Source organism: Lynx rufus, unplaced genomic scaffold, assembly GCF_022079265.1.
Source record: "Lynx rufus isolate CCGP_SWC_20201006 ecotype Redwood Valley unplaced genomic scaffold, mLynRuf1.p SCAF_34, whole genome shotgun sequence".
In the NCBI taxonomy this organism is placed as follows: Eukaryota; Metazoa; Chordata; class Mammalia; order Carnivora; family Felidae; genus Lynx; species Lynx rufus.
This window is the reverse complement of record NW_025814850.1, coordinates 3,620,356-3,645,892: the sequence shown is the minus strand read 5'-3', so window position 1 is coordinate 3,645,892 and position 25,537 is coordinate 3,620,356. Positions and strand designations below refer to the sequence as shown.

The following is a 25,537-nucleotide window of genomic DNA, read 5'->3' as shown; positions in this document are numbered from 1 at the left end:
GTGTTATAAGAAGGCAATGGAAGGCAGTCTAGAATCATGGTCCAGTATTTCTTAGGCCTGAAAGAAAACTAGTCCCAATAATGCCTTAAGTCTACCTTACATAATCAAGTTATCTTTTCTTAGATAAATTGGTCTATGGTATGAATCTAAGTACAATACGCACTATTAACAATGGGGCAAATCCCCCTCTAGTCAAAAGAAAATTGAAGGCAATTCTATCATTTATCCAGGGAATTTTACCTGGCTTATTGTACTGAATAATAGGGCATGGACTGTATGATATGCTAAGTCAGCCACAAATTTTTTTTATTACTGTAGATGGAATACATCATACTTAGGAATCTGTTCCACTAGATATTATTTATTTCCCCAGAAAAGCTTCTAATCTCATGGACTCTTTATAAGAAGACAAGGTCCATCAAGAGTATTGGAAAGTCATGCACAATTCATACACATAAATTGTCACTTACCCCACAGCAATTCTTTAAATTGATTTGCTAGTAAAAGGCTGAGTTATAGAGTTAGGATTGTCCTAACTGTAGCAAACTGATTGTCTCTAGTAAACCTTAAACTTTAATAAGTTATTGGTAGTACTAAGGGAGATCATGATAGGCTAAATCAGAAGTATATAATTAAGTAATGAAAAGAATAAATATGACAAAATAAGAATAAAAATACGTGAAAAGTATACAAAGCACTGACAATCAGTGTTTTCTTATTCTCATGATCTTACATGGAAGCTGTCTACTTCATGCAATTTTCCGCTTGTTCTGAGGATCTTGGATTTGGGGTCAGCAGGTGACTTATATGAACCACCTGCTTCTTGGACTCTCTAAGAACCTCAGTTTGAGGTCTTTACTGTAATTTTCCAATTCTGATAATGTCTCTTAAATATTGCCAGAAGTTTTTGTGTTCAAAAGACAGTGAAATTTCTGAATAATAGGCAAAACTTCTTGTATAATCATGAATAATTACCAAAAGAAAATATTTTGCCCTACACTTGAATAGATAAGATGGAATGCTCTAGGTAGGTAACAGGACATCTAAAAGTTTGTTAACCACTATGTGTGCTATGGATTTTTGACAAAAGAGTGTTTCAACCCATCCAGAAAATAAACATAATATTATTAGTACATATTCATAACTCAGAAGCAACTATATAAAATCCATTTGGAAATGCCCAAATGGTCCCTTAAGGTATAGTTCTAATTCAGGGCTCAAGGTTACAGATTTTCCAGAATTATTTTTATTTCAGAGGAGGCATGAATTGGTGATGTCCTCTAATATAATACAAAATATCTTAATCAGTTTTTAATAATGTGGCAAATTTGGGGCACCTGATTGAGCATCTGACTCTTGATTTTGGCTCAGGTCATGATCCCAGGGTCATGGGTTTGAGGACCACATCAGGCTTCATGCCTAGCATGAAGCCTGCTTGGGATTCTCTCTCTCTCTCTCTCTCTCTCTCTCTCTCTCTCTCTCTCTCTCTCTCCCCCCCTCCCTCTCTCCCCCCCCTCCCTCTCTCCCCCGCTCCCTCTCTCCCTCTCTCTCTCAAAATAAAATTAAAAATACAATAATGTGGGGTTTTTATTCCTACAGTGATATGTTGTTTTATGTAGGATTGTGGCAAATAATCAATTTGAAATGTATGCAAGGAGGTAAAAATCCTGGCTTTGCCAGATCTTATTGTCATGGATATTATAATCTGACCATTCCAAGTATTTCTTTACAAAATTGAAGTCAAATTTTGTAATTCTATAATGGAATCTTTGAATCTGATCCTACACATGTTTTTCTTATCTATAAGAGGTCACTCAAAAAGAACTTTAGTTTAGGGATGCCTGGGTGGCTCAGTTGGTTAAGTGTCTGACTGTTGGTTTAGGCTCAGGTCATGATCTCGTGGTTCATGAATTTTGAGCCCCATGTCCGACTCTGCCCTGACAGCACGGAACCTGCTTGGGATTCTATCTTTCTCTCTACCCCTCCCCTATTTGCATGGGTGAGCATGCTCTCTCTCAAAATAAATAAATAAACTTTAAAAAAAACCACGAACTTTAGTTTTTAAAAATGAAAAAATGAGCCACAGACGGGAAGGACATATTTGCAAAACACATATCTGATAAGGGACTTATATCCAAAATATTCAAAGAATTCTTAAAACTAAACAATAAGGGGGCACCTGGGTGACGCAGTCGGTTAAGCGTCTGACTTCAGCCAGGTCACGATCTCGCGGTCCGTGAGTTCGAGCCCCGCGTCGGGCTCTGGGCTGATGGCTCAGAGCCTGGAGCCTGTTTCCGATTCTGTGTCTCCCTCTCTCTCTGCCCCTCCCCCGTTCATGCTCTGTCTCTCTCTGTCCCCCCAAAAATAAATAAACATTGAAAAAAAATTAAAAAACAAACAAACAAACAAAAAAAACCTAAACAATAAGAAAACAACCCTAATTAAAAAGTGAACATGGGCACCTGGGTGTCTCAGTTGGCTGAGCATCTGACTTCGCCTCAGGTCATGATCTCATGGTTTATGAGTTCAAGCCCCGCATTGGGCTCTCTGCTGTCAGCGCAGACCCTGCTTCAGATTCTCTGCCCCATCTCTCTCTGCCCTTCCCTTGCACACTCTCTCTCTCATAAATAAACAAACATTTTTTAAAAAGTGAACAGAAGATCTGAATATTCACCTCACCCAGGAAGATATACAGATGGCAAAGAAGGATATGAAAAGATGGTCAACATCATATGTCATTAGGGAATTGCAAATGAAAACAATGAGAGAATGCTACGTACCTATTAGAATGGCTAACAAAAGGAACTCTTATTCATGGTTGGTGGAATGCAAAATGGTAGAGTCACTCTGGAAGACAGTTGGGCAATTTCTTACAAAGCTAAACTTAATCGGTATTACCATAAGATCCAACAGTTGCAAATTAGGTATTTACCCAAATGAGCTGAAAGCATGTCTACACAAAAACCGCACACAAATGCTTATAGTAGCTTTATTCATAATTGCTGAAACTTGGACGCAAATAAGATGACCTTCAATTAAAGAATGAATAAGCAAATGGTGGTACCTTCACATAATGAAATATTATTCAGTTATAAAAGGAAATGAGCTATCAATCTATGGGAAGACATGAAGGAATCTTAAATGCATACTGCTAAGTGGAAGAAGCCAGTCTGAAAAGGCTACATACATATTGTGTTATTCCAACATATTACATTCTGGAAAAGGGAAAGCTGTAGAGACAGTTAAAAGATCAGTGGTTTCCAGGAGTTTACGGGGGGTGGCATAGGAAGGAGTGATGGCCACGAGAGTCACAAGGGAATTTTGGTTCAGTGAAACTATTCTGTATGTTACTGTACTCGTAAATACGTGACATATTGCACTTGTCAAAACCCATAGAACTGTATGATGCAAAGGGTAAACACAAAGGATATAGCTGGATCAGTAAGAGAAAAACATGTAGGCAGCTTCTAGAAGAATCTATGTGAAGGCTTCCTATGCTCTCCTTCTTATGAAGGGTCACACATAACATACTTTCCCTCCAGCAGCAAAAATGCAGTTTCACGTGTGTGCCCAGGGAAGCCCATTAGGCCCTCAGTGCCCAAGGTGTTTTATTGGAGGCTTGTCACATAGGCACTCTCTGCCTAACAACTCTCAATATACCAGACTCCCAGAAGAAAAACAAATATTCACCATGAATCGCATTGTTTGCACAAGTCTAGGCACAGTGACTTAGGCTTATCAGTTGATATTGGAGGGAACATTCTGAAATCCGAGTTCCCGTATGCCAGCCAAGTGCCACCTGGCAAGCAGGCTCTTGTAAAGATCGCAGACTTAGGTTTGCTGTGTTAACTCTTTTCTGCACAGTCTATTTAATAAGACGATCTGCTACAGCATTCTCTCTAGTCATTATATCATCTGTTTTACTGTGGACTTCTACCTTTATGATAGCAATTTCTTTGAGCAGCATCAAAGCACCAAGTAATAATTACTACAAAAGTATGTCACCTATCCTTTAGTTTTACCAGTTTGAAATCTCTAGAAAGGGCAATGTTCAGTCACTTGAACCAATATTATATCTGTTAAGGACTTGGATCTTTCAAGAGAAACTAAACTAATTATTGCATATTTAGCCTACTGTGTCCCTTTTCACTTTGAAGACAAGACCCACCAACAAATAATATTAAATCAGAGTGTGGTACTGAAGTTTCCAAATGATCTGTTTAGGATATGGACCCTTCTTGAACTACAGAAATTGTAATTACAGAAGTAGAATTCTTCTCCACCGGTGAAGGAAATAGAGTCACTGGATTGAGAGTGATATGATAGTAATCATATCTCCACCATGGATAGTAATATGGGGAGAAAGTAGCAATAGTCCATTATTAGTAACCAACTAGTCAAAACAATATTGGATACTTTCAGGTAGCAGTAGAGATTATAATTGTATATAGTGCTGTCAGATTTAAATATGATCTTAATGTGAGATCTGAAGATGTTTTGACTAACTTTAGAAACGGCTGTTTCTCTGAAGCAAGGAGGATATAGCCAAGGCTACTGAATTAAGGGATAATCTATAATAAGCAATGGTCTTTGTGTATTGATGTGCTATGTTAATGCTCCTGAAGTGTCGCCTGACCTCATGCACTGATAATCTAGAATGAATCAATCTGACTCTTGTCTTGAAGGGTACTCTCTTTCTCAAAACAAAAATTTCACATAAAGAGCAGTTTATAGTTTAAAATTATTATTAAACATACAAAGAAACAAGTCACCATGAGTAAGACCCCCATAATGAACAACATTTAGCCGATGAGCAGAGATTGTAGATTTTGGTTTTTTTTATTTTTATTTTTTAATGTTTATTTATTTTTGAGACAGAGAGAGAAAGAGAGCATGAACGGGGGAGGGTCAGAGAGAGGAAGACACAGAATCTGAAGCAGGCTCCAGGCTCCGAGCTGTCAGCACAGAGCCTGATGCAGGGCTCGAACCCACGGACTGCGAGATCATGACCTGAGCCAAAGTCGGACGCTCAACCGACTGAGCCACCCAGGTGCCCCGAGATTTTAGATTTTGGAATTATCAGACCAAAAATTATTAAATAAGCATGCTTAATATAGTTTAATAATCAAAAGAGAGGCTGGAACACATAAGGAAAGAGCAAGCAATTTGGTAAAGAACCAAAAAGACTTTTGAGAGGTGAAAATAGTAAAAATTTAAAACATTTGTCCGTTTCTTCCAGATTGTCTGGTGTATTGGCATATAAAATTTCATAATACTCTTTTATAATTATTTGTATTTCTGTGGTGTTGATTGTAATCTCTCCTCTTTTACTCATGATATTATTTATTTGGGTCCTTTCTCTTGTCTTTTTGATAAGTCTGGCTAGGAGGCTATCAATGTTATTAATTCTTTCAAAGAACCAGCTCTTAGTTTCATTTATCAATAATAGCCAAACTATGGAAAGAGCCCACGTGTCCATCAACTGATAAATGGATAAAGAAGATGTGTATATATACAGTGGAATAATACTCAGCCACCAAAAAGAATGAAATCTTGCCATTTGCAACAATGTGGATAGAGCTAGAGTGCGTTATACTAAGTGAACTAAGTCAGTCAGACAGAGAAAGACAATACCAGGCATATAGCACAGAAAGACAAAGAAATGGAGACTATGAAAGAGAGGTTAAGAGACACCGAGGATAGATAAGAAAATCTTATATATATCTATTTGGAATTCCAGGAAGAAAAGAGAAAGCAAGCAAGACAGAGGCAATATTTGAAGAGAACTTTCCAGAACAGATAAATAGTATAAATCTAATGAAGCCAAGTGACTCCTAAGCAGAATAAATAAAAAGAAATTTATACTAGACATATGCACTTGAAATATGCAACATATCTAATTTGTGAACTAAAAGCTTAGGATTCTAGGCAGCAAACTTCAGAGGTTCCCTTTACACTGATTTAAACAAAAGGCTTACTTAAACCAAAATTGTTTTTCCTTCTTGAAGTTACAAAAGTATAATAATCAAAAGATTATTTACCATAAAAATAGTACAAAACAAAAATTACTGTGGAAGCCTGAGGACCTGTTTTGAAACATACTTTTTAACAAGTGCCACTATGTGTATTTATATATATATTATATTAATTATTAATTCATATTAAGGCATGTCATCTTTGTACCTTTCTCGATTTATGTGCCTAACATTATACTGCTCCTAACATAATTACAATTTCAAACCATCAGGAGAACTACTTACATTTCTATTTTGTGAAGAAAAGACCCAAATTATTATTTTATTTTTTATATATTTATAAACCAGCCAAGGTGATAATAAATTTTAATTTTGGGGGGTGCCTGGGTGGCTCAGTCGGTTGAGTGTCCGACTTCAGCTCAGGTCATGCGTGATTTGATCACATTCATGAGTTCGAGCCCCACATTGGGCTCTGGGCTGGCAGCTCAAAGCCTGGAGCCTGCTTCAGATTCTGTCTCCCTCTCTCTCTCTCTGCCCCTCCCTACTCATGTTCTGTCTCTCTCTCTCTCTCAAAAATAAATAAACATTTAAAAAAGGTTTTTTTATTTTAATTTCTTTGTTTGTTATAGATTATGTGATTCTTAAGTTCCGATGAAATTATCTTAATGGCACATGAGTAAAAATATTGCTAGTTAACAGCATTTGATTGTAATCAAACTCACTAATTTTGTGTTCTTCGCAAGTTCTTTTTTATCACCATTTCTGTCTTTTCTAGGAAAGCAAGTTGATGTCAGTGATGTAGACAGTGCTCTGAAAGACATGAAAGTTGAGGTCACAGACAAGGAATACTTTAATTTAGTAAAAACTCTACCAGTTGATGGTAAGGATTTAAAATATATATGTATACTTCAAGGGGTTTAGACTACTTGCCTGTGAGATTTTCTTCTAAAATGCTGTCAGATTGTTATAGGTTGTTTTGTTTTATTTAATCATTTTTGAAAACTTTTAGCATTATTTACAATAATTCTAAATAATTATTTTAGAATAAAACTAAAATTTTAGTTTTTATTTTAGAATAAAAACTAAGTGACCCAAAAAATCAGGGTCATTTCATTTTCATTATGGTAATCAATAGCTATTTCCCTTAATCTTGCCAATAAGATATGTGTATTGTTGTCCTTAGTTCCACTAATATTCCTGAGAGTAAGTGGAAAAATGTAAAAATGGAAAAAGAAAGAATGTAAGGAAAGAAGTCGGAGGTAAAAATAAATCAAATGAGATATGTTTTATAAGTTTTAAGCCACTAATCCTTGCCTTTTATGCAAAAGTGAATAAATTTGCCTCATTAAAAATCTTTCTCCAAACCAACTTTGTCACTATTTGAGAGGAAATTAGGTACATTTCAGAAAAATCATTAAAAAGTCTATTTTTTTGAAATTATGGAAATAGGAGGAAAATTGTAGAATATTTATTATTTAGGTGAATCTCCCTTATTATTTTTCTCTGACCATGAATCATGTCTTTTCTTACAGCTGAAGGAAAGGTGTATCAAAAAGGGCTGCTGGATGGTGTGAAGGCTCTTCAAAGTGAGTGAGAAGTATGACGAGAAAACAGATATATCTGTGATATTCTCTTATTTTTCATATACACAGATTTATTTTTATTACATTAAAAATTTCACATGTGTATTTCCCAATATTTATGGATATGTGATATATGCCATAAATCCCTAGGAAATTACCCAGCCCTTTTCGAACTTGCACTATGTTGATATGAACAAAAAGATAGTCTGAGGATGAGACTCTACATCTAGTCTTAAAATTGACCCTCCTTATACCGTTGACTAGCTTTTACTGGACCTTAAAGTCTTCATGAGTAAAGTGATAACCATAATATACATGGATTAGTAAAGAGTTTTTCTACATCTCGGTTGTTTTTATGATAATTTGTCTCTCCTAAGGAGGAAAGGTGGCTATGAATAACCTCGTCCCATTTCTGGAAAATATGGGGATTAAGCTGTCACACGAAGAACTTGAAGATTTTTCACAAAACCTACCAGTTGATGGTAAGCATTGTATATAAAAATGCATTCCCTTTAGGACAGCTTGGGTTTGAGAGTATCCATAGACCAGTGATAGTGTGTATTTAGTATCAACAGGGCATTTTTTAAAGGATGTGGCTGAATTCAAGTTTCACATGAAAGCACATCCTGTCTCTTCTTTAAGAGAGTGTTCTACTATGAATAATTAAAATTGGTGAGAGTACTTACAGACCATTCTCAGATCAAAGAATAAAGAAGAAAATGAAAACAGAATGAGAAACATTTAAAAGAAACACTGAACAATAAGAGAACAGCCTATGATGAAGAATGATTCAAATTGACTAACGGTTGGGGTGCCTGGGTGCCTCAGTTGGTCGAGTGTCCAACTCGATTTCAGCTCAGGTCATGATCTCATGGTTCATGGGTTCAGGCCCTGCATCAGGCTCTGCGCTGACAGTGGGGAACCTGTTTGGAATTCTCTCTCTCCTGTTCTCTCTGCCCTTCTGCTGTTATCTCTCTCTCTCTCTCTCTCTCTCTCTCAAAAAATAAATAAAAACGTTTAAAATGTTTTTAATAAAAATAAATATAAAAAATAAAAATCTTTAAAACATTGACGGATGGTTATTTCCAGTATATATGCCTCAGCTATTCTGATATAGTCAGAAAGACTAAAAAGGGATAGAGAGAAACATAATAAGAATTTTAAAAACATACTAGCTATCAAGCATAATAATACTATTACAATATGTTATATATAACATGAGATTAAGATGTTGAAAATATTAATAAAATGAACATTTTTCCAGCGTAAAATAAATTACCTATGTTGAGCAAAGAAATGAAAAAAATCGAGAGACCAATAATAATAATTGCAAAAACCTATCAAATAATTGCATCTATCAACTGTCCACCACCACCTGTCACTCTAACAAAAGGTGACAGGCACAGAGAGTTTTAGGAGTAAGTTCTTTCAAATCTTCAATTTATTTTAATACTATCTAAACCGGTCCAGAGGATTCCAGTTTGAGATGATGAAAAAACCAAAATCTGTCTAGTTTTTCTTTCCTCCAATACCTAACAAAGTGAACAAGAACAAAGAGCTACAGGCAGAATTGAAGGTCTGATGGGAAGCCCAAGAATACCATCCCATGCACAGATCTTTGGTTTGGTTAGATGTCTTTACCGAGTTCATTCTACTTGACTAGAGCAACGAACTCTGTTGGGACATTAAACCAAACCTCAGATATGGGAGCAGGGCTCACATATAATGAAGACCATGTAACATATCACCACACTCTCCGATTACAATAGAAGTGAGTAGAACAGTTTTCTTTAAATGCATCTAGCTGAAGAAAGCTAACTGGTCTGAGATGCTATCAAAAGAGCAACTAAACATTGTTACATTAAATCCTGAGAATAAAATGAAAATCTGAACACAACTGCTGAAGTATATGCAAAATGAAAAGAAAGGATATGGCACCAATTCTAGCATTAGCACAGCAGAGAAAAATAGCAAAAGAAAAATAAGGAAACAAGATGGAATGGAAGGAAGATAGCATGCAAAAAACAAATAACTCCATCTCGTAGTAATATAGTCAGTTTAACCTAAGGAACAACCAAAAAGAAGTACTTGACAATTAATTCATATTACGGAGCAATTTCATGGATTCAATAAAACTAGATCTCAAAATGAGAAGGTTACATAACATGGTGGCACCAAAAGAGACAGGGGCACCGGGATGGCTCAGTCGGTTAAGCATCTGACTTTGGCTCAGGTCATGATCTTGCAGTCCATGAGTTCAAGCCCTGCATCGGGCTCTGTGCTGACAGCTCAAAGGCTGGAGCCTGTTTCAGATTCTGTGTCTCCCTCTCTCTCTCTGCCCCTCCCCTGCTCACGCTCTGTCTCTGAGAAATGAATAAACCTTAAAAAAATTTTTTTATAAAAAAAAAAAAAGAGAGAGACAAGGGTGCCTTGGTTGCTCAGTCGGTTAAGCATCCGACTTTGGCTCAGGTCATGATCTCATGGTTCAGTGAGTTCGAGCCCCTTGTTAGGCTCTGTGCTGACAGTTCAGAGCCTGGAGCCTGCTTCAGATTCTGTGTCTCCCTCTCTTTCTGTTCCTCCCCTGCTTGTGCTCTTCTCTCAAAAATAAATAAAACATTAAAAATGTTTTTTTAAAAAGAGAGACAAACCATGAAACAGATTCCAAATGATAGAGAAAGAACTAAGGGTTGTGTCATAGACTCTAAGTCTAAAGTTCTCTTTTGACCAGCAAAAGAGTGGACACAAGATTAAAGCAAGAGATGGATAATGTCTGGGGAAAAGACAAGAGCCCCGAATAAGGGCCCTTGCCCCATATTTATTCAGATCAGAAGGCTTACACCCAAATGTAATGGGTGTGTACAAAGAGACAAACTAGGAACATTAACTTGGGGACGTGAGGGAAAAGGGGGGTTTTGAAGATATACAGTGTTTGGGGTTTGGGTCAATATAAAACAAAATCTGGGCACCAGGCAGATGGGTAGATGGTTGTTAACAGCAGACAGGGGGCGCTCTTTATCATACCTGTTTATCTTTGCCAGCCTAGGGGATAAGGCAGATAGGGGAAATAACCTCAGGGTTAATAAGGCAGCTTTTCTGACGTTAACCATCTCCCGCTTCGGGCTGCTTTGCCTGCAGCACAGCAGTCCATAGTCCAATTCACCAATTTACCTAACCTGGCCCTATTCTCCTGTGAAAGCAGATTTTCTCTGTAGTACTACCTTGGGGGTGCTTCCACCCTGAATATCTAATCTTGCTCATTTCATATACCTATCAGGGGTGCCTGGGTGGCTCAGTCAGTTGAGCATCCGACTTTGGCTCAGGTCATGATCTCACGGTCTGTGGGTTCACGCCCCGTGTCGGCCTCTGTGCTGACAGCTCAGAGTCTGGAGCCTGCTTCGGATTCTGTGTCTCCCTCTCTCTCTCTCTGCCCCTCTCCTGCTCATGCTCTCTCTCTCTCTCTGTCAAAAATAAATAAACATTAAAAAAAAATTTCATATACCTATCTATTGGGCACCTTTGCACCATACCTATTTTAGGCCTTTGCCTCTCCCTCTCTATTCTGGGACCTCTGCACCCCCTCTCTATTTTGGGGTGCCTTTGCTCCTCCCTATTCCTGGCAGCTTTGTGCCTCCCTATTCTTGGGGTGTCTTTGCACCCCCCTATTCTTGGAGTGCCAATCTAGTTTACCCAAACTTGGGTGTGAGCATTTTATGACTGTATTTCTTTATGCCTTGTTAACCCATTGGTGTAAACCTGGGGGATTCCTAAGCTTATCCCCACAGGGTTGCTGGAGGGAAGGTGGGGAGGGTGGGCTAAATGGGTGATGGGGATTAAGGAGGGCACTTGTGATGAGCACTGGGTGTTGTATGGAAGTGATGAATCACTAAATTCTACTCCTGAAAGTAATATTACACTATATGTTAACTAACTGGAGTTTAAGTAAAAACTTGAGGGGCGCCTGGCTGGCTCAGTTGGTTTTAAGCATCCGACTCTTTTTTTTTTTTTTTATGTTTATTCATTTTTGAAAGACAGAGAGACAGAGCACAAGCAGGTGTGGGGCGGAGAAAGAGGGGGACACAGAATCTGAAGCAGGCTCCAGGCTCTGAGCTGTCAGCACAGAGCCCAATGCGGGGCTCGAACTCACGAACCGCGAGATCATGACCTGAGCCGAAGCCGGACGCTCAACGGACTGAACCACCCAGGCACCCCTTAAGCATCTGACTCTTAATTTCAGCTCACACCATGATCTCACAGTCCTGAGATGGAGCCTGGCTTCAGACTTAAGATTCTTTCTCTCCCTCTCCTCTGCCCATCCCCCTCTCATGCACACTTTCTCTCAAGATAAATTTTAAAAAAAACATTTAAAAAAATTAATTAAAACTTGAAACTATAAAAAATAAAATTAAAAAATAATTAAATTTTAAAAATAAAACAAGGGGAATTGCCTAACTAAAGAAACAAAGTACTAAGCAATCATTATAGAATTACTAAATAAATTATAAACATCAAAGTAAAAAATAGATGTGGCTGAAATCTTATTGACAGACTAAGAGAACTTAAGATAATCACAGTAAAAGCAGAGGGAAAAGATTAATGCTATCAGGAATTTAAATTTTTTTTTAATGTTTTTTTATTTATTTATTGAGAGAGAGAGAGAGAGCAAGTGAGCAGGGGATGGGTAGAGAGTTAAAGAGACAGAGAATCCCAAGCAGGCTCTGTGCTGTCAGCACAGAGCCCTATGAGGGGCTGAAACTCACAAACTGTGAGATCATGACCTGAGCTGAAATCAAGAGTTGGACATTTAACCAACGGAGCCACCCAGGCACCCCTAATGCTATCTGGAATTTAAATAAAATCTTAAAAATATATATTAATGCTCTCTGGGAAGATCTTTTATGAAGACCAATCTTTTTAATGTAATTTACCTGCCTAATGTATAAGTGTCCTAAGACGTATGTAAACCTCCAAATCTGTTTTGTCAGTGTATTTAGAAAATACACAAGAATCTTTACAAACCTAAAAATATAAACTTGTGAGCACTAAAAAAAAAATTTTAATGATTAAAAGTCAGAACTTCCTACCTCTAAATTTTAAAAGCTGTCAACTGGTCAGGAAAATGCCAATGGATTTGCAGTCAGGCCATTCAACAGAGATCTAATGACTGCATACCTATTAAGAATACGTTTCCCAAAATCCTCTCAGAAAGGCAACTGTAATGGAATTAGTTCTAACAGAAAAGATTCAAGAGAGTTAAGTGCAGAGTAGGATTTTTTTTCCTTCACAGAAAAGTGAGTGGAGCAGGTGAGTGAAATAGGTAAAGGGGATTTAGAGTAGAATTATCTTGATGAGCACTGAGAAATGTATAAAATTGTGTAATTAGGATATTGTACATCTAAAACTTACTGAATGTTAATTACACATGAATTTTTTAAAAGGAAGGGAAAAAGTAGAAAAATGACCCTCCAAAAGTGATGGCTTCTCATTTTCTGTCCTCTAAAAAGAATACAAATAACATCATCTAGAGTCTAACATAGTGGCTTCGTTTTCAAAATGCATCACTGTATTTTCCTCATAAGGCAGTTATACATTATAAACCTTAAGCATATAACAGTCACGTGATTTTTTCCTAAGCCCGCAGACTTCCACAAGCCTCCAGGAGCTTACAGCCAGACTAGTCCCGAGGTTTCGCATATTAAAGCTTTCTCCACAGCCACAAGTTTCTTTTCTTGTTGGGGTTGTTGAACACAAACTCTTCAACTTAGACCAATTCTGTTCCTAAAAGTGTTAGCTGTGCTTTCTTTTTGATGAACACTCTGACTCCATCTTGAACAACGTCCCCATCGGAATCTACTTTTGTTTTGGTATATTCTAGAATATAAGAAAAGCTATTACAATCCCTGGCTTGAACACAAACTTTCACACCTATGTGTTCAAACTTATTTTTGAGAAGTTGTTTACTGCTGAAAGTGCCAGAGTAGGGGCAGGTGGGTCGGCCTGCATCTTCCTTTTCCTCACAGTCCAAACAGTGGCTTGGACTAACAAAGTTAACATCACCTTCTTGGTGTTCTGGTGTCCCAGGCTGGCTATTGTATAATTTTCTAGGTAAAGCTTTGCATTTAATGCAATGGATTTATTTTTAGGTATTTTTTATAATATTGAAAATGGTATATTTAAATTTTTTTCTTTTTCAGTTTGTTGCTGATACATAAAAAATATTGATTTTTGTGTAATGAGTTTGTACCCAGCAACCTTTCTATACTTTTATAAATTATAATTATCTGAATATCCTCCTGAGTTTTCTACATATATAATTATGTTTCCAAATAATGGCAGTTTTCTTTCTTTTCTATCATTATGCCTTTTATTTCTTCATCATGCCTTACTGCTTCAGTTAGAATTTCCAGTATAGTATTGTAAATGTGATGATAGCGGACATCCTTACCTCATTTCTTTTCCTTTTTTTCTTTGAGAGAGAGAGAGAGAGAGAGAGAGAGAGAGAGCGAGAGCGCACAAGTGGGGGCTGGGCAGAGGGAGAGGAAGGGAGAGAATCTTAAGCAGGCTCCATGCTCAGCACCACACCTGATGTGGGGGCTCGATCTTAGGACCATGAAATTGTGACCTGAGCTGAAATCAAGAGTCAGATGCTTAAACGACTGAGCCACCCAGGAGTTCCTACTTCATTTCTTTTTTTTTTTTTTTTTAATTTTTTTAATGTTTATTTATCTTTTTTTATTTATTTTTTTTTAATTTTTTTTTTCAACGTTTATTTATTTTTGGGACAGAGAGAGACAGAGCATGAACGGGGGAGGGGCAGAGAGAGAGGGAGACACAGAATCAGAAACAGGCTCCAGGCTCTGAGCCATCAGCCCAGAGCCCGACGCGGGGCTCGAACTCACGGACCGCAAGATCGTGACCTGGCTGAAGTCGGACGCTTAACCGACTGCGCCACCCAGGCGCCCCAATGTTTATTTATTTTTGAGAGAGAGAAAGACAGAACATGAGTGGGAGAGTGGCAGAGAGAGAGGGAGACACAGAATCTGAAGCAGGCTCTGAGCTGTCAACACGATGTGGGGCTTGAACCCATGAACCATGAGATCAAGACCTGAGCCAAAGTCGGACACTCAACCGACTGAGCCACTCAGGTGCCCCAGCCTGCCTCATTTCTGATCGCGAAGAGAAACGTTTCCATATTTCACCATTAAGTATTACCTTATTGAAGTTTTATATATATCACTTTTATCAGATTAAAGGAGTTCCCTTCTATTCCTATTTTGCTAAGAGTTTTGTGTTATTTCTTTCAACAATGTTTTGTAGTGTTTGAAGTATGATCTTTGTACTTCTTTTGTTAACTTTATTCCTAGGTGATTTATTCTATTTAGTGCTCTTCTAAGTGACACTTTCCTTACTATTATTTTTGAATTGCTTATAGCCATTACTTTTTAGTGTGTTGAGATTTGGCTTTATAATCCAGTACATGGTGATTTTTGCTAAATATTCCCTATGTGAAAAAACATGCATTCTGAAATTATTGGGTACGGTGTTGCCTATATCTCCATTAAATCAACTTTGTTAAATTTCTTGTTCAAATATCCTGAAGTCTTAAGGATTTAATATCTTAATATCTGCTTATTCTATTAACTACTGACAAAGATGTATCATATCTCCCCCTGGGTGCCTAGATGGCTTATGACTCAGGTCATGACTCATAATTTGTGACTTTGAGCCCCACATCTGGCTCTGTGCAGACAGCATGGAGCCTGCTTAAGATTCTCCCTCTCTCTGCCCCTGACCTCTGCTCGCACACTCTCTATCTCAAAATAAATGAACTTTAAAAAATTTCTCTCAGTGTAATTTTGGATTTTTATTTCTCATTATAATTTTATAATTTTCTTTGTTTTTTTTTTTGAGACCGTGTTAATACGAGCATACAAGTTTGGAATTATAACATCTTCATGGTGAATTAAACTTCTTTTTGTTATTACTAGAAAAGCTTTTTCTTAAAGCCTATTTTGATTGATGTTAATATTCCTACTCTACCTTTGCTTAGTGTTTGTATGGTCTATACTTATCCATCCTTTTACTTTTGACTTCTCTGAATCCTTAGATTTCAGATATTTTAAATTCTTAAATTTTGAGCCTTAGATCACTTCCTTGATGAATTTTACCTAGCATATAAGTAAGAAATAATTTCCACGTTACTCAACTCTTCAAAAAACATAAAAACAAGAAACACTTGCCAGTTTGATTTATGGAACTATCATAATCTTTATACCGAAATTTGATGAAGACAACACAAAAAAGGAAAATCACAGGCTAATCTTTGTATAAACAAACAATGCAAAAATCCTAACCAATTAGCATGCAAAAACCCGAAACAATTAGCAATCTGAAAATCATTTTTGCAATATTAGTGGTAATTATGAGATTACTGACATATTTGTGTTTAAATCTACTTTACTGAATTCCCGTTTTTGTACCACATGTTCAACTTTCTGTTTCCTTCCATTCTTGCCTTCCTTTTGGACTAATTATTTTTTATTTTTCTTGTTAATTTAGAAGCCTCAAAGGTTATTGTAGAAATTACAATATGCATCCTTAATCTATCATAATCCGATTTTATTTTGGACTTTTATCCTCATTCAAGATGATACTGTTTTTGTTTTATACAATGTTTTCCCAGAATTATTTATATATTATCATTTCATTTCTTCTTATCCTTCCTTCCCTGTTGTCCTATATTGAAAGGGAACACTGAGAGCTAAGTCAAATAAAAAATTTTTTTTCAGGCATCTGGATGCCTCTGTTGGCTAAGTGTCTGACTCTTGATCTCCGCTCAGGTCATGATCTCAGGGTTTGTGAGATCAAGGCCTGTGTCAGGCTCTGTGCTGCCAATGTGGAGCCTGCTTGAGATTCTCTCTCTCCCTCTCTCTCTGCCCCTCCCCTGCTTGTGTGTGTGCTCTCTCTCTCTCAAAATAAATAAACTTAAAATTTTTTTTAATTAAAAAATTTAAAAAATATATTTTCAACCTGTACCTAAACAGTCATATAAAATTTTACAGCATCAGGAACCAAAAGAAATGTATAAATAGTTAACAGGAGAACAAAAAACCGACTGTAAACAAAGTAACAGAATCTGAATACAGGGGAAAAAACTGAGATGCATGAAACAAAGTGGAGGAAAAAACGGTAAAAAACATTCTTATATCTAAGTAAATATGATGAAAAATGTAATATAATAGTCTGGAACTAAAATTCAAGATGATATCAATGTTCTAGTTGGGGGACAGGTATCATAAGTAGAGAAAGCAGAAGGAACAGTCTCATTGTTGGTCTGTGACTGCTTTTTGTCTTACAGGTGGTGGGAAGGTTGATCTGAAAAATGTGACAATGAAAATGAAAGAGTTTACAGGTGAGTTTCTATGACACTGAAACCCTAATGCTTTATAATAAATTATATTTAAAATTTTATATTCCTAGTAGTCTATTGTCCGTATTAATTTTGCCATTTTACCAAGTTATTATAAAATATAAAATATTTCTGCCTGATAAAATCCATTTGATCGTGGATTATCTGTTTGAAAAATAAACTATAAGACTTGCTTTTGATAACATGTCCTATGTACTGTACAGATTTTTTTCTCATATATGTATATATGTCTTCACCTACATGTAAATAGCTAAATTTTAGGTAAGCACATGAATAAATAAGGTAAAGTTTTGGAAAGCTCAAGATAATGTGGTTTTGTCAGCAATCAATTACATAAGTCAATATAAGATCTCCTGCCATAATCATTTCTTTCGGCAATTCATTATCCAATTTGGTAACTAGATTTTATTCTGTTCATTATCCCCCAAATTAAGGGAGCCTTTATTATATCAATAATTTAGGAACAAATTTGCTTTGACTTCTAATGACACACTGTATTTCCACATTCCATTTTACTTTCACTCTTTAATCCCCAACTGGGAATGATGCCATATAAGCTATTTTAAGTATATTTAAAAGTACATATCCTATAGGTCAATAACATTTTCTTATGAACCTCTTAAACTTACATAATACTGAGTAGTTAATTTCTATAATTTTCACCTATAAACCTTCTGTATTTTCAAAGGAGAAAAGATTGATGCCACAGATCTGAAAAACATTCTTGGAGACATGGGGATAGAAGTCAACGATAAGGAGTGTCTGGAACTACAAAAATTACTACCCGCTGATGGTGAGCTGCATCTGTGACCTCCAGAGAGTTCAGTTTAATGGTTCTATTTATGATCTTTATATTTTAAAGTGACACATGTTCAGGTATTTGTTACCTGCACCCATCCTCCAGCTCTTGCTTGAACAGTCTCTTACTCTGTACTATTCAAGTACAGAGTTCAGCTGTGAAAAAGAATCCTTTTCCACAAAATCAGTATTGAGGAAAGATGTTACTGATGATTTGGGAAGGGAAAGGACAGAGGGATTTATATCTTGTCTCAGTAAATTGCAAAAGTCCTCATAAATTCCTGTTCTCTCCCAGAGTTACTGTTCCTTACATTGTCCCTGGGGGGTTCCCTTTTCCTAATCCTTATCCCTCTAAGAGCTGAACCCTCAAAACTCCCCCCTCTGTTAAGCTCAATTTCTTTTTTATTAAGTTTTTATTTTAATTCCAGTGTAGTGAATATACAGTGATATATTCATTTTAGGTGTACAATATAGTCATTTCAACAATTCCATACCTCACTCGGTACTCATCACAAGTGTACTCCTTAATACCCATCACCTATTTCATGATCACCCCACTCAGCTCCCCTCTGGTAGCCATCAGTTTGTTCTCTATAGTTAAGAGTCTATTTCTTGGTCGGTCTCTCTCTCTCTCTCTCTCTCTCTCTCTCTCTCCTTGTTTTGGTTCTTAAATTCCACACATGAGTGAAATCATATGGTATTTGTCTTTCTCTGACTAACTTATTTTGCTTAGCATATATACTCTCTGGCTCCATCCATGTTGTTGCAAATGGCAAGGTTTCATTCTTTTTATGGCTGAATAATATTCTGGGGTGTGTGTGTGTGTGTGTGTGTGTGTGTGTGTGTGTGTGTGTGTATTTACCACATCTTCTTTATCCATTCATCTCTCTATGGACCCTTGGGCTGCTTCCATAATTTGGCTATTGTAAATAATGCTGCTATAAACATAGGGGTGTATGTATCCCTTTCAGTTAGTGTTTTTGTATTTTTTGGGTAGACATCCAGTAGTGCAATTCAAAGGGTAGTTCTATTTTTAGCTTTTCTGAGAAACCTTCATACTGTTTTTCCACACTGGCTATACCAGTTTGCATTCCCGCCAACAGTGCAAGAGTGTTCCTTTTTCTCCACATCCTCACCAAAACTTGTTTCTTATGTTTTTTATTTTAGCCATTCTGACAGGTGGGAGATGATATCTCATTGCAGTTTTGATTAGCATTTCCCTGATGATGAGTGATGTTGAGCATCTTTTCATGTGTCTGTTGGCCATCTGTATGTCTTCTTTGGAGAAATGTCTGTTCACGTCTTCTGCCCATTTTTAAATTGGATTATTTGGTTTTTGAATGTTGAGTTGTATCAGTTCTTTATATATTCTTAATACTAACCCTTTATTGGATATGTCATTTGCAATTATCTTCTCCCGTTTAGTAGATTGCCTTTAGTTTTGTTTATTGTTTCCTTCGTTGTGCATAAGCTTTATATTTTGATGAAGTCCCCATAGTTTATTTTTACTTTTGTTTCCCTTGCCTCTGGTGACACATCTAGAAAAATGTTGCTATGGCTAATGCCAGAGAAATTACTGCTTGTGCTCTTTCATAGGATTTTTATGGCTTCAGGTCTCACATTTAGGTCTTTAATCCATTTTGAATTTATTTTCATGTATGGTGTAAGAAAGTGGTCCAGTTTCATTCTTTTGCATGCGGTTGTTTAGTTTTTCCAGCACCATTTATTGAAGAGACTATCTTTTCCCCATTGGATATTCTTATCTCCTTTGACAAAGATTAATCGACCATATAATTGTGAGTGTATTTCTGGGTTTTCTATTCTGTTACATTGATCTATGTGTCTTTTTGTGCCAGTACCATACTGTTTTGGTTACTACGGCTTTGTAATATAACTTGAAGTCCAGAATTGTGATACCTCCAGCTTTGCTTTTCTTTTTCAAAATTGCTTTGGCTATTTGGGGTCTCCTGTGTTTCCATATAAATTTTAGGGTTTTTTTCTAGTTAAAAAATGTGTTGATATCTTGATAAGGATTACAATAATGTACAGGTTGCTTTGGGTAGTATAAACATTTTAAGAATATTTGTTCTCTCAATCCATGAGCATGGAATGTCTTTTCATTCATTTGTGTTTTCTTCAATTTCTTTCATCAGTGTTTTACAGTTTTCAGAGTACAGGTCTTTCACCTCTTTGATTAGGTTTATTCCTAGGCATTTTGTTATTTTTGGTGCAGTTGTAAATGGGATTGTTTTCTTCATTTTTCTTCCTACTACTTAATCATTAGTGTATAGAAATACAACAGATTTCTGACTATTGATTTGTATCCTGTGACTACTGAATTCATTTATCAGTTGTAGTAGTTTTTGGTGAAGTCTGTAGGGTTTTCTTTATTATTAGTATGTTTTATTTAAACTTTAACAGTTCCCCCTCCCTTTTTTCTTGCCATGTATTTATTAAAGAAACTGGGTCATCTGTTCTAATATTTCTTACATTCTAGATTTCATTGATTACATCTCCAGGGTGTTCCTCAAATTTTTTTAAATGTTTTATTTATTGTTGAGAGAGAGAGAGAGAGAGAGAGAGAGAGAGAGAGAGAGAGAGAGACAGCACAAGTGGGGCAGGAGCAGAGAGAGTGGGAGACACAGGCTCCGAAGCAGGCTCCAGGCTCCAGGCTCCAAGCTGTCAGCACAGAGCCTGATGTGGGGCTTGAACCCATGAACTGTGAGATCATGACCTGATCCAAAGTCGGACACTCAATCAACTGAGCCACACAGGCAGCCCTCCAGGGAGTTCTTTAAATGTTCCTCTACCACCTACACATTCTGTACACTAGGCAGACCTAAACACTTGATTAGATTTCAGGTTTGCTTTTTTTCCCCAGAAAGAATATTTACACCTAGTATCATGTGCTTCATATTGCATCACATGAGGAAGTGCATTAGCTTGTATCTCTTTCTTTTTTTTTGTTTTTTTTTTGTTTGTTTGTTTTTGTTTGGGTTTTTTTTATCTCTTTCTATATGATGTGAAAATATACATCTGGACTCTGATGATGTCATTCTGATCCCATCCATCATAATATTTTCTGTCAGCCTTTTACCTAATGAGTAGTTTTAGCAGCTATTGATAATCACTACTTAAACCCATTATTTCACTTGGAGTTACAAAATGGTAAAAATTCTTCATTCTTCCTGCATCTATTAACTAAAATACTTCTGAAAGAATTCTCTCACTAAATTATTTGGATTTTTACTTTTTAAAAATCTGAAATCTGAATCATTTACATCTTCAACTTAAGAACAATGACTTACTTATTAGATTTATACAAAAAGAAATCAATGTTCAGTCTACAAATTTAGAAAAATATACAACTGTTTGGGTAACGACAAACATCCATATACTGGTATTGCAAAGCTCTTATTACAAGAATAATTCTTATTCCAGTTCAAAGACTTTTTCAACAAGAAGACTATATGACAGTCTTGTAATTTAGAAGTAACTATGTATCAAAATCTCTTGGGCACCTGGCTGGTTCAGCAGGCTAAGCGTCTGACCCTTGATTTTGGCTCAGGTCATGATCTCACAATTCATGAGTTCAAGCCCCATATCAGGCTCTGTGCTGATGGTGCGGAGCCTGCCTGGGATTCTCTCTCCCTCTCTCTCTGCCCATTTCCCACTTGCTCTTTCTCTCTCTCAAAATAAATAACTTAAAAAAAAAGAATCTCTGTACATCAACAGATGAAGTAAAGATAAGCACCTGTGGGAAATGCTATGTGAATATCTCTGAATCAAGAACAATATCTTGCTAGTAATGAAAAGACTGCAGACCCTGGCCACCCCCACCCCCCCCCCCCAAAAAAAAGTTGTTCAAAAGCATGTCTGGAGATTTTGAACAAATCCAGACAAGCATGAAGAAGCGTGTCTGGAGCTGAGCCATGGTGAGAAGTATAGACAAGACTTGTCTACAGAAACATAGAGGGTAATAGTCAGACAACAGGTGGTCTGCTCTCTTAAGACTACAAAAAGAGGCAGCTCAAAATTAGCTTGCACACTTTCTTTCCTGGGGTCTCCTCAGCAATGAAAAACCACAAGGCTCCGGGGTTTTCTATATAGAGTATTGTGTCATTTGCAAATAGTGAGTTTTACTTCTTGCTTACCAATTTGGATGCCTTTCATTTCTTTACGTTGTCTAATTGCTGTGGCTATGACTTCCAGTACTATGTTGAATAAAAGTGGTGAGAATGGACATCCTTGTCTTTGTTAGCCATGGAGTTTTCATACGTGACCTTTATTATGTTGAGGTGTGTTCCCTCTAAAACTACTTTGTTGAGGGCTTGTGTCATGAATGGATGTTGTATTTTATCAAATGCTTTTTCTGCATCTAGTGAGATGATCGTATGGTTTTTATCCTTTCGTTTGTTGATGTGATGTATGACGTTGATTGATTTGTGAATATTGAACCACCCTTACATCCTAGGAATAAATCCCACTTGATCATGGTGAATGATTTTTTAAAAGTATTGTTGGGTTCTGTTTGCTTAGTATTTTGTTCAAGATTTTTGCATCTATGTTTATCAGAAATATTGGCAGTGGTGTCTTTATCCGGTTTTAGTATCTAGGTGATACTCACCTAATAAAATGAATTTGGAATTTTTCCTTCTTCTATTTTTGGAATAGTTGGAGTAGAATAGGCATTAATTATTCTTTAAATGTTTGATAAGATTCACCTGTGAAGCCATCTGATCCTGGTCTTTTGTTTGTTGAGAGTTTTTTAGTTACTGATTTAATCTCCTTGCTGGTAATCATTCACTTCAAATTTTCTATTTCCTCTTGCTTCCATTTTGGTAGGTTATATGTTTCTAGGAATTTATCCATTTCTTTTCAGTTGTCAATTTGTCGGCGTATAGTTTTTTCTAATATTCTCTTATAATTGTTTGTATTTATGTGGTGTTGTTTGTTATTTCTCTTCTTTCACTGGTGATTTTGTTTGTTTGAGTCCTTTCTCCCTCCCTCTCTCTCTCTCTCTCTTTTGATGATGAGTCTGGCTAGTTTATCAATTTTGCTGATCTTTTAAAAGAACCAGCTCCTACAAATCTATAAAGAACTTATCAAACTCAACTTATCAACTCAGTGAAGAAATGGGCAAGAGACATGAACAGATACTTTTCCAGTGAAGACATGGCTTCCAATGAAGATGGCTAACAGACACATGAAAAGATGCTCAACATCACTCATCATCACGGAAATACAAATCAAAACCACAACGAGATACCACCTCACGCCTGTCAGAATGGCTAACATTACCAACTCAGGAAACAACAGATGTTAGTGAGAATGCAGAGAAAGGGGAACACTTTTGCACTGTCGGTGGGAATGCAAACTTGTGTGGCCACTTTGGAAAACAGTGTAGAGTTTCCTCAAAAAATTAAAAATAGAACTACCCCATGATCCAACTGCACTACTAGGTATTTACCAAAAGGATACAAAAATGCTGATTCAAAGGGGCACATGCACCCCAATGTTTCAGCAGTACTGTCAACAATAGCCAAATTATGGAAAGAGCCCAAAGGTCCACCGACTGATGAATAGATAAAGAAAATGCAAAATATATATACAATGGAATACTATTCAGCAATCAAAAAGAATGACCTTTTGCCACTTGCAAGAACGTGGATGGAGATACAGTGTATTATACTAAGGAAAATAAGTCAGAGAAAGATAAATATCATAGGATTTCACTCATGTGGAATCTAAGAAACAAAGCATGTGAACATAGGGGAAGGGAAGGAAAAAATAAGATAGAAACAGGGAGGCAAATCATAAAAAGATTCTTTTTAAAAAATTTTTTTAGTGTTTATTTATTTTTGAGAGAGAGAAAGACAGAATGTGAGCAGGGGAGGGGCAGAAAGAGAGGGAGACACAGAATCTGAAGTAGACTCCAGGCTCTGAGCTGTCAGCACAGAGCCAGACATGGGTGAACCCATGGACCTTGAGATCATGACCTGAGCTGAAGTCAGACACTTAACCACCACCCAGGTGCCCCCCATAAAAGATTCTTAAGAGAGCGGGAAGCAAAGTATAAGAGCATCTTAATGGCAGAAAACAAACTGAGGGTTGATGGAGGGAGGTGGGCGGGGGATGGGCTAAATGGGTGATGGGCATTAAGGAGGGCACTTGTTGGGATGAGCACTGAGAGTAATATGTAAGTGATGAATCACTAAATTCCAACTCCTGAAACCATTATTACACTATATGTTAACTAACTTGGATTTAAATAAATTTTTTTTTAAAATTAAGGGGCACCTGGATGGCTCAGTTCATAAGGCATCTGACTTCAACTAAGGTCATGATCTCACAGTTTGTGAGTTCGAGCCCCACATCAGACTCTCTGCTTCAGCACAGAGCCCACTTTGGATCCTCTGTCCCCCTCTCTCTCTGCCCTTCCTCCATTCATTCTCTCTCTCTCTCTCAAAATAAATAAATCAACTTAAAATCTTAAAAATAAATAAATAAATAAGTAAATAAAATTTAAAAACTTTAAAAAAAATTTTAATATGAAATTTATTGTCAAATTGGTTTCCGTACAACACCCAGTGCTCATCCCAACAGGTGCCCCCATCAGTGCCCATCATCCACCCTCCCCACCCTCCCGCCCCCCCATCCCCCCATCAACCCTCAGTTTATTTTCAGTTTTTAAGAGTCTCTTATGGTTTGGCTCCCTCCCTCTCTAACTTTTTTTTTCCTTCCCCTCCCCCATGGTCTTCTGTTAAGTTTCTCAGGATCCATATGTTTTCACAACATATGGTATCTGTCTTTCTCTGTATGACTTATTTCCCTTAGCATGACACTCTCCAGTTCTATCCACGTTGCTACAAAAGGCCATATTTCATTCTTTCTCATTGCCACGTAGTATTCCATTGTGTATATAAACCACATCTTCTTTATCCATGAAAACACTCAAGAAATGTTAATGGCAAATAGAGGGAAGATGCAAAGTCCCTTGCTCAGTATCTGTGCTAGATGCAAAGTTCACCAAAAACAAAACCAGCTGGCCTCTATAAATGATATATTTTGCCATGCTTATAAGAAAGTATCTGGAGATAGTACGTTTGTCATATTCAGACCCTGTGTTCAAGGAACATGACCCAAATGCCATTGTCCTTCTTACTAATAAGGAATCAAGCACTCAAAGCAGAAAATATAAATTTAAGGTGAACACAAATTATTTAGTAGAATATATGGACTTTCACTGGGCCCTAAGTCCCAATTTTCCTAACACTTATGTCTTGGTCTGAATGTTTTATGTTTTGTATTACAGCTGATGGAAATGTTTCTCTGAAAAAAGTGATGAGTGATGTGAAAGCAGTTACAGGCAAGTTACAAGTTATCATAAAGATTAAAATTCTAATTCTTTAATGACATTTTCCTGTTTTCAGTGAACACATAATCCATAAGTATAGTACTCATTTCCATGACTCCACCTCAATGAAGTAGCTAGAATAGTTCCAATACCATTGCATCAACACATGGTTGTTTCCTTATTCCTTTACCATGCCTCCTTGTTGAGATAGCACTATTCTGAATTTTATATTGTTCATTATTCTTTTTAAAAAGAATAGTTGTATTACCTATATAATAATAGCATAGTATTTCATTTTGTTTCATCTGCCTCTATAAAAATGCTATCACAAATAGTGTGCAGTGTTCCCTAACCCTAATAATTTGCAGGTTCTATAACTTGTTTTTTAAGATCATTG

The 25,537-nt window shown here is 36.7% G+C and overlaps 1 protein-coding gene and 2 pseudogenes across 5 annotated transcripts in view; 2 read left to right on the top strand and 1 right to left on the bottom strand.

Annotated features, from left to right (window-relative positions):
- LOC124522185 (leucine-rich repeat-containing protein 37A2-like) overlaps positions 1–25,537 on the top strand; it is a 334,305-nt pseudogene that overhangs the window by 286,626 nt on the left and 22,142 nt on the right.
- Positions 1–25,537, top strand: part of LOC124522178 (tRNA modification GTPase MnmE-like) — a 77,419-nt gene that overhangs the window by 42,212 nt on the left and 9,670 nt on the right. For all 5 annotated transcript variants that reach the window (XM_047093478.1, XM_047093480.1, XM_047093479.1 and 2 more), the window contains 6 exons: positions 6,751–6,855; positions 7,508–7,561; positions 7,936–8,040; positions 16,914–16,967; positions 17,674–17,778; positions 25,099–25,152. In XM_047093478.1, coding sequence (XP_046949434.1) covers positions 6,751–6,855; positions 7,508–7,561; positions 7,936–8,040; positions 16,914–16,967; positions 17,674–17,778; positions 25,099–25,152 — 477 coding nt within the window. The remainder of the gene's footprint in view (positions 1–6,750; positions 6,856–7,507; positions 7,562–7,935; positions 8,041–16,913; positions 16,968–17,673; positions 17,779–25,098; positions 25,153–25,537) is intronic.
- LOC124522182 (iron-sulfur cluster assembly 1 homolog, mitochondrial-like) lies at positions 13,004–13,609 on the bottom strand (annotated as a pseudogene).